At 44.3% G+C, this 9,808-nt stretch overlaps 1 protein-coding gene across 3 annotated transcripts in view; it reads left to right on the forward strand.

Moving 5' to 3' along the window:
* GRHL2 (grainyhead like transcription factor 2) overlaps positions 1-5,735 on the forward strand; it is a 112,548-nt gene extending 106,813 nt beyond the window's left edge. For all 3 annotated transcript variants that reach the window (XM_019551407.1, XM_019551416.1, XM_019551424.1), the window contains exons 15-16: positions 2,586-2,650; positions 4,927-5,735. In XM_019551407.1, coding sequence (XP_019406952.1) covers positions 2,586-2,650; positions 4,927-5,041 — 180 coding nt within the window. In that variant the 3' untranslated portion in view covers positions 5,042-5,735. The remainder of the gene's footprint in view (positions 1-2,585; positions 2,651-4,926) is intronic.
* Positions 5,736-9,808: the final 4,073 nt, after the last annotated feature.

Here is a 9,808-nt window from a genome sequence, read left to right on the forward strand (position 1 = left end):
CAGGCCTGCTCCCCCCTTCCCACCTGCTGCTTGGGGTCCAGGGCCACTCCTCTTTTCCCCTCTGCAGCAGCAGGGGGAGGGCAGGAGTGTGCGCAGGCCCTCTCCTTCCTTCCCTGCTGCTGCAGCTGGCCCAGGTCCCTGTTTTCCCATGCTGGGCCTGGGGCAACTCCCCCCTGCTGCTTGAGGTCCAGGCCCACTCCTCCCTGTGTCACTGCTGGCTCCAAGGAGCTGGTGGCGGGGACTGGGGGGCGGAGGAGAAAGCCAGGATTGCTGGCCGTGGGCCTCCCTCCCACCTGCATTCTCTCCCCAATCCCCCCCCGTTGGTCCCATTCTTGGTCGGGGGAGGGTTAGGGTTAAACTTCTCACCCAGAACCATTCCCCCTACTCCCCCTTCCCCTCCCCACTACGCTAGGTCCAGGCCCATTTTTCCCCCCTTGGCACCCTTCTGCCTCAGGTGGGTGGGGGGAGGGGTAAGGCCAGTGTGACTGGCCTTGCCCCTCCCCCTGCACTATTTCCTCCATCACTACCACCTCAGTGCTGCTTTGGGGCTGAGCCATCATCATGGGGAGGGCACATGCAGGGGCCAAGCCCCAAGTCCAGACCCAACTTCACTTCCCTTCTGGTCTGGGGGAGGGGGTCTGGAAATGGGCCCGCTTTCCCCACCTGCCGGTTCAGGGCCAGCCCACTCTCTCCACCCTTCTGTCACCTGGGACAGCTGGCCTCCTCCCCCCACCCCAATCCCATGTCCCCGCTGTCATGGCAGCACTGCACCATGCCATCTCCTGTCCCAATGCTCTTGGAGCACTCTGATTGGCTGTTTCAGTCAGCCAATGAGAGTGCAAATAAAGCATTATGGATGGACAGACAGGCAGACTGACTTACTAAGGCTTTTATAGTATTAGAATTCTTAACTGGTACCCAAACTCAGTTCTACATTTCTTTTGTGATATTCATTGCTACAGTGCCCAAGCACTTCCTAGGTGACATGAGTCAGATTAAATGCCTGCAAAGAATTTCTAGTCATGGTCCTTTCTTGTCTTTAGGAAACCGTACTAAATTTTGTAGTAGCATTTTTTACCGTTGGTGCCTTTTTTATTGCTTGTGTAGCATACATTTTTTTTCCCCCTTTCTCCATTTTCTGGAAATTACTCTCATTTATCTTTCTAAGATGGTCCATTTTCTCGGAGTGCTAAACATGCACACACACACAGAGGATTATGCGGTGGCCAATGTCTGACCATCTTTAAATGGATTTTTAATTTTACTTTTCACTTTTCTACCACAGCAGACACAATGAGCTATTTAGTGGTAACATAATTTAATTCCACCTGGGAAAGGGCAAGCTGCTTGCTTTGATTCTCTGCAGTATCCTGTTGCCTAGAACAGTCTGTGATAAAGAACACCCTTTGACATAATTATTTTCCTTTTTGAAACAATCTGATATAATCCCCTTTTAAAGAAAAGAAAAAGCATAAGAACAAAGTCATAATTCTGAAATGAATTTGGGACCAGATTGATGAATACTGAAGGACACCATCTCCATGAACACTAAAATGGGCTTGTTGTGGTGTGGTTTATACTGCTATAATGAACATCAAAAAGAGTTGCTAGTGATCTACCACCTATTGCAAAGGGCTTCTAAAAGTATTACAATGGGGTGTTTTTGCCCTCAGAAATTCCAGTCGACTAAGAAGTCTCTCTTCAAAAGTTCTCTTATATATTCTGGTTCACCCTTTGAACAGGTATCAAGAGTGATTTTGAAAGCCCTTTAGTTTGTAAACAGCCTTCTCTGAAGCAGCTCATCTCATTACCACTCTGAAGAGAGAGTGTTTTGGGGCCCAAACTGTGGTCTTATTACACCGTCCAGACAACTAGACTGTATCCTGGGAGATGCACAGAGGCTCTGCAAGGCAGCAAAACTATTCTGCAGCTGTTGCTATTTTCTCACAGCTCCAACAGCCTTCTCAGCTGTGGGGTATCATGTATCTCCCCAGGAAGATGGGGTGTTTGAAGCCAGAGGACAGCTGGCCAAAAAGTTTCAACCAAAAAAGTGAAATTCCAATGAAAAATGTAATTGTCCATGATTGTTTTCATTGTTCAACTGGCTTTAGTCCACAGTGATGATAACCAGGATGAGCCATCCTCACTTTGAGCTCCTGTATAGAAACCCTCTCTGTTCTGTAGGAGGAGAAACTGCATTTGATCATGTGGAAAATAGCATTCATTATCTTACTAAATATGCACAGCTATTGGGAAATGTTAACTGCTGGAGCAGAGCAGGAGGATGAACTGTCTTGCTGGTTTGGTGTGTTATACCAAAAGGTACCTATGCATTGATTGGTGCTGGACCAATGTTTTTATGTAAAACAAACAAACCAAAAACTTATTTATTTAGCATGATCCATCTTTAGATTGCAGCTCTAATTAGATCACATTTTAGTTGGCAGTGGCCTCAGTAAATAATGTATACATTTCTACTAAAATGATCTACTTTATTTAGTGCTTTAATATCACACCCTAAAGGTGTGGAATGATATCTCCATTCCTTATTTAACTTTTAATTCCTTTTTATTGTGTGGTTTCAGATATCTGAGAAATATGGACTTCCAGTAGAAAAGATTGCAAAACTTTACAAGAAGAGCAAAAAGGGGTAAGAAAAAGGCAGACATTAATTAGTTGTTTTTATTTGGTGTCCCTAGAGACATCACCCAAGGTCAGTCACTATTATTCTAGGTTGTATAAAACACCTTGTAAGAGCCATCCATAACCCCAAAGCTTACAGTCTCTATAAGCAAGGCAAACAGGAGAGTATATGGGAAAAAGTGATCTCTAGTTTGTGCCTGGAGTCTCTTATTTCAGGCCAATGTACTGGGGTGAGGAGTCCAAGTGAAGTTTTGTGTGGACTGTATCCATTAGGTCTTCTCTACACATTACATTTATGCTGCAATTAACATGTCAATTGCAGTATAAATGGCAAGAGTGCCACATGTGCATCCATGTAAGGCACCATAAAATGGCAGACATATAATATAGAGCATTTTTTGGCTGGTTTGTATGGTCCCTTAAATTTAACTTGTGGCTGGGGCTTACAGTCAGCTGATTGTTGGTCCTGGTCTCAGGTTGTGGGCAGAAGGGGGAGGGGGAGAAGTGGAAGGGCTTCCTTTGTGGGGAGGGCAGCCAGGGATCAAAGGCTTCTGGCAGAATTTAAGGTTCCCAATGACTTTTGAACCAGGAACCTCTGATCCCTCCTGCCTAGCAGCCTGCTCAGAGATGCTGGGTGTGGAGTTTTGACAATCAGCTGATTGTTGGATCCAGCCTGGACAGCCTCAGCTCTTGAACTGGGCATAGGGCTCTCTGGGCTGTGGCTGATTGTCAGCCCCAATCCCAGACTACACTGGGGTCAGTTTGAGTCCCTGGTGCAGTCCTGGGACTGGAGCCAATAATCAGCTGATTGTTGGCCCTGGGCTGGTTTGTGACCTGGTCTAGTCCTGCAGCAGGAGCTGACAATCAGCTGATTGTCAGCCATGGTCAGACCTGTGGACACTCTTCTTTCGATTTGTTGGTGCAGGAGGGAGCCTAGGGTTATGGTCCCAGGCCTCCCCCTGCACTGGCAAGTAGTAATGGCATGATTAGGATCTGATCCCAAAATTGCACCTCCTGCCATGAATGTGTGGCATGGCAGGAGGTGTAATTGTTGGGATCTGGGATCAGATTCCATTGCATAATAAAATGAATGTGCACCAGGGCCTCAGGTATTAATTTTGATATATTGGCCCATGTGGTGTCCAGCCTTTGACTTGTGGATTCACACAGTTTACTTGGCAGCATGTGGAATTGCAGAAGGAATGAGTGAATAGTTGGAAGTTTGATAGAGTGGTGGTAGTTGAAGGATGAGGCAGAGTTGCATTCCTTAGTTGAACTTTAACTGAGTAAATTTAGACATTTTATGAGATCCAAATGTAGAACCAAAAGTTTTAGAACAAATAGCCTATCTCTTTCACCACTCCACCCTCAAGCCACAGTTTCCTTATTTTCTCACATTTACTTTTAAATGACTACCACATTTTAGGAATGTCCTTTTAACTTGGTTTTCGTCTATTGACAGCCCTAAACCCCAGCTTAAAACAGTGTTTTGTCTCAGATTTTCTTTAGTTTTTAAAAGGGAAGCTGAATATTCTAACCTCCTCCTTGTTCCTAACACTGCTTTTCAGTGGCGTGTTCTTGGGAGAAGCTATTTTTAGGAAAAAGAATGAAGCAAGCTCTTGTTTTCTAATATTTTCGTATACAAGCTGACTTTTATGCATATTAGCTGAGCTTAAGTAAAAGCCTAAACTACCCCAATACATCATTTGCAAACTATCAGCAATTTGCACATAAGCCACACTTGCCTTCATGTGTTTATACACAGTAATAGTAATAAACCAGGGTTGAGGAACAGCATGAAAACTCATCCAGGCAGATATCAGCTACCTGGGCTAGGGAGTATGTGATAGCTTCAGGAGTGCTCTGCAATGCAGAAATTCTGACTGCACTTTATAAATTGTATATAAGTTCTCACTCTGGCAGGTCTATTTTTCATGCCTAGTGTATGAGTAGTACAGGTATTCTTGCTCGGGCAGCTTCCATTGGTACAGAGGCCATAAGCAATGATATAGAGGCTAGACAAATAAATCTGTTCCTCATTCCAGTTGATGTAGTCTCTGGCTGGTGGGCATTTTGCTTTGTTGTAGAATGTAGAAAATGCCATCCAGATTTCACCCACTGATCTCTGTGTGCCCTTCAAAGACCCCAGCAAGTGTCACTTTGAGGTAAATCAGAATTAGTGAAGTACACATAGCCAGACAGCATTGCTTTGGGCAGTTTTGCAGAACCTTCCCTTTCACCAGCTTTCTTTGTAAGCATGCTGATTTCTCCCTTTTTCACCAGTATCTTGGTAAACATGGATGATAACATCATTGAGCACTACTCCAATGAGGACACTTTCATCCTGAACATGGAGAGCATGGTGGAAGGTTTCAAGATCACGCTGACTGAGATATAGTTCAGCTCAGACCCAGAGCCTTTTTTCCTGAGGAACCACAGCATTTCGCCCTTGCTTAACAGAAGAAACTTCCCCAGGAACCTTACAGACTTGTCAACCTTGACCAGAGAAGCTGTTACAAGACTACTTTGAAAATATCATCCTTTCTGCTCTTTGACACTGAATGTGCCCAACAAACACTGATTTAAGTTTGTCAAGGACAAGACCATATGCATTAACTTAGTTAGTCCTTTATTTATTACTCCCCCATCTCTAACGTACAAACATTTTTTAATCCCCAGATTGATTACCAGGTGACCCACTGGTAAATGGCGACTTTTTAACCCCGACATTAATGTGGATAAAATCCTCCCAGATTAAGTAAAAGAATCTTACTGGTCCATCTTGGGAAATCTAGTTGAAACTGCTTTAACAATAGGTTTCTCTGCAATAGCTAAGAAAAATGAATACTCCTAAATAGTATAGGGCTAACGATGGGGAAAGTAGCCAAGAGTTCCCCTGTTCAGACTGATCCACATTGCCCTATAGTGTATAGTCTTGCCAAATACCTCTGGTAGTTCTCAGCATGTAGCAACGAGGACTTGTAAGTAAGACATTCAGCTACAATGTAATTTGTAAGTAAACTGGACAGAAACCATTTTAACCTTGTATATAATGTTTATAATATGCAATAATATATTTTACCTACTCTGTGGGCATGTTTACTGCCACTGTTTTTTCTTTCTTTTGTATGTGTGCATTGGGATTAGGGATTAACACATTCTTCTAGAGGTTTAGATTTCTGCAATCTGCTGAGTAGCAAGGCTGTGTTGATAATCACAAGTCTGTTCATGGGTTGAATCCCATATTTGTATTGGAGTATTTACAACTGTTGGTCAAATTAATCTCCTGGAAAAATTTAGCCAATTGCCTTTAAAAATGTCATATACCACAATTGTGTGTCCGTTCTGTTTGGGCTAGATCCACAGAAGGATTTAGGCACCTGCTTGCCTCTCTCTTAAGTATCTGAGTACAATATTTAGATCCTTAAAAACCCTGCCCAGTTGCAGCCTGACTCAAGAGGCACTTCAAATGTCTGCTCTCGGATATATCTAAGTCTGACAGCAGTGCCTAGATCACATCTAAGCACTGTTGGGACTCTCACATTAGGCACAATCTGTAGCACCTGATCTAATAGACATTTGCAGAATGGACAGAGGAAGAAGAGCAGCAAGTGGTCCCATTTGTCCTATAGTCTAGCTGTTAGAGCATTCACCTGGATCTTCGGGGGATGGAGGGGCTCAGGAGTCATACCTCTTCTCACCTGAAAAGGACTTGAGCTCATCTAGCTCATCTAACCCAGTGGTTCGTAACCTTTTTATAGAATCAAGGCACCCCTTGCTTGACTCATCCCTTAACTTTTGTGAATTGAGCAGCACCCCATTTCAAAAACTAATTTCTTAATTAATGAACTTATTTATTACAGTACTTACCTCCTTGCACAGAAGTTGGACAGTGAGAACAGGGCAGCAGCCAGGCAGGGAAGAACCTGAGCCTGCACTTAACTCCTCACACATCCTTGTCTACTTGTACCTAGGGGCACTCTTCAAAAGAGATCCCAGAACCCCACTCTGGTTGAGAATCACTGCCCCACCTGTTAGGCCTGAGGGCCACTTTTCCACTTTGCATAGAATAATTAAATCTTGGTTTGGTCCGAAAAAGAGAAACTAATTGCTAGGGCACTGGGGCAGGGGAGGGGCAGAGAAGGATACCCAAGTTCCAATCCCTGTCCCATCAGGCCAAGGAAGAATTTGAACACTAGTCTCCCATGATCCTGGACAAGTGCTCTAAATGGTAAGGTTATTAGGTAAAATGTGTGAAAGGGGCAATGCCTTTTAGGTTTTGTGAAAAAGGACTGAGCTAGGCAGATGACTGCTGGAGAGGGTTTATGGCTGTAGATTCTGGGTGGAGGGAAATGCCCTTGAGTTAAATGCCCAGCTCTCTTTGAGGAGTGGAGCAAAGCCCTGTTAAGTTTGTGGGGCTAAATTCCGAATCATTTCCTAGAAACAAACCTAAATGGCTTTCTTTATCATGTATTGACTGCTGTTGATCCCATTCTTAGCCATCTAATTAGGACCATAGGACTGGAGAGCGCCTCCCAAGCTATCAGGTCCAATTCCCTGGGTTCACAGGCAACCCAAGGATTTTCCAGAGTAATCACTTCAAATTCCAGTCACCACTTCAAATAATCACATATACAACAAGAAGGTACACACCTGGAATACCCTACAGAATGCCATTGGTAAAAGCAGGCAAGACAAGGATGCAGTTTGTATACTGCCACAGGAAAGTGATTGGTTAATGGATAGTCAGCTGATCCTATGAAGATGACCATGCCACATGATACAGAGGAAGGAAGCCCCTCACTTCCTCTTTCTCCCACCTCCAAGTCCTAGCCAACTTGACCTACAAGGAAAATTTCTTTCTGATCTTACATTTGGCAGTTGGAGGGACCACGAGAATGGGAAGACCGTCTCGATTTTTGAAGTAGTGACAGGAGCATTAGTACACTTGAATCCAAAACCCCAGCATCAGTTGTGGCCAAGACCCCAGTGCTTCAAAGGAAGGCAAATTCCCACCCCAGAAGCCAGTATCATCGAAGGTATCCTTTGTCCCTTATCAAAGTCCCTACAGGTAACCAGCAAAAGTGCTGAAGCATGGGATTATCAGACCTACCACACTACCCAAGTATGAACTGTATCTGCTGTGGTGATGCTTAACCTAGGCCTGTGGCTCCTGTGAGGCAGAAAGGTACACAAGTCCCTTTGTGAATCTAGTCCTTTCGTTCTCCTTATTTTTTCCTCTGCCATCTTTTTTCCATTATGGCACAATATTTGTTGTTTTCAGTCATGTCATTAGAACAAGCACCTCAAGATGTCTTGCCAAAATTAATGGAGCCTGATGCTCCACTGTTTTGAACTTTGCTTGGTCATTCCCATCCGTGCATAGTGATCAGTGTAAAATGCTGCCATACTGACTGGGGAGGATTTTCACACCTGCTTTGCATGGATGAATGTGACTCGAGAAGCAAGCCGACAAACACCTTCACCTTTTTCCTAATACACACAGCTTGAGTAGCACCAATGAAACTAGCACTCTGTGGTAGGGAAGTTAAGCACCCACATAAGCAATAATGCCTAATTGTTTAGGCCAGGAGACTCAGCTGTAGTGTTTTCAGAGTTGACTTGTTTCTGCTTTTCTGGCCCCACTCCTGGTTTTCTGTTTTTAATTTCTTTCTTGCCCATGCCATCACTGCCTCTTTGTAACTCTGTCTCTGTGAAACCGTGTTGCATAGTCATGTCTTTGTCTTTTTCTTAATGCACACAGCCTCTCAAGGCTGAGTCTATGTTGAATACAGTCAAGAGTGGGCATAGTAAAAGGATCAGAATCTCCTGGTGTTTGAACTGGAATTAGTTGTTAGGTTTGTGTTTTAAACAAGGGCCTATGCTGAGTTAGGCATGGCCTTCATTTCCATGACAGTTCAAAAAAAAAAAAAGAATTTTGGCCTGTGGCATGTGTATTTGGACATAGTACAGAGGTCTGACAAGCGTGTTTGGTCCTAATAGTTTTTTTTCTTTTGTGAATTAAAGTAGTAAGAGGCGTTGTATGGAATTCTAAAGCATTTCGTTGGAGTCTTTCAATCAGGTCCCATGACCCAATGGGAAATGTGCATGTTTCAGATTAAGCACCTGGGTATATGTAAACAAGCATACAAGCCCTGATCGCATCCCTTGCTTGCATCCTTTAGGCTCTGCTGTCACTCTTGACCATCTGTGCCTTTTGATGCTGAATTGTTTTGCATTGCACTGAACTAGAAGATGCTGATATGGATTCTGGATTCACCATATGGTTGTCATAAATAATGGCAGGCCCTGACAAGCCAGCACATGCAGCCCCAAGGATCAGGTTCATATTAGACTTGGTATTCTCTTCATTTGTCTCTCTTTTCTCTCCTGCTTTAGCTGTCCTGAAATTAATGTCTTGTGGGAGATCCTTTGTACTTAAGCACCCTGGCATGCTGGTGAGGACTGAATGATTGCAGTGTGTCTGGAAATATCAGGAGGTGTGAGGCATCCCATCATTTATTTTAATCCTCCTTTTAGGACTTTAGTTAAATAAACTGCATAAGATCCCATGTCAGTGACTGAAGAGCCAAACTCTGCTGGCTTTAGTCTCACTCAGTCTCAGTGAAGCTAGAGAGGCTGCTGGGTTGAGTAGAGGATTTGGCCTGACATAGAGAGATTTTTAATCCAACTAATATATTGAGGCATTTGACTTATCTGTCAGGACTTGAAGGTCAGAGGGCTCTATTTTTCCTTTTCAAGAGTGTGACATCACAAGCACTTAAAGCAGTGCCAATTGCACAGTTTGGGCATGTATAGATGAAAGAGGGGCCCTAAATTGAAGTGGTGGGTTTTTAAAAGCACTACTTCAATTTAGGGCAAAGTAAACCCCCATGTCGTATACACCTATGTCTTGCCTGTGGGTGGAGTGGTTCCTGTGCTGTGGGGAGGGATGTGGTGCTTCCCTCTGCAGCAGCGGCAGCCCAGTCTAGGCGGCACCCGCCTGCAGGCATCTGGCTGGGGCGGATGCCAGGGGCACCGCAGCTGTGGAGAGAAGGACTAGGTCCCTGTGCAGCTCATGCAGGCAGGAAGGCTCGGGGGGTGGGGGGGAGGGAATCAGGTTCACCACTTTGTTTGGTTTTTTTTCGGTGGAGCTTGCCTTCCC

Source organism: Crocodylus porosus, unplaced genomic scaffold, assembly GCF_001723895.1.
Source record: "Crocodylus porosus isolate Cpor-Errol unplaced genomic scaffold, CroPor_comp1, whole genome shotgun sequence".
NCBI lineage: Eukaryota > Metazoa > Chordata > Crocodylia > Crocodylidae > Crocodylus > Crocodylus porosus.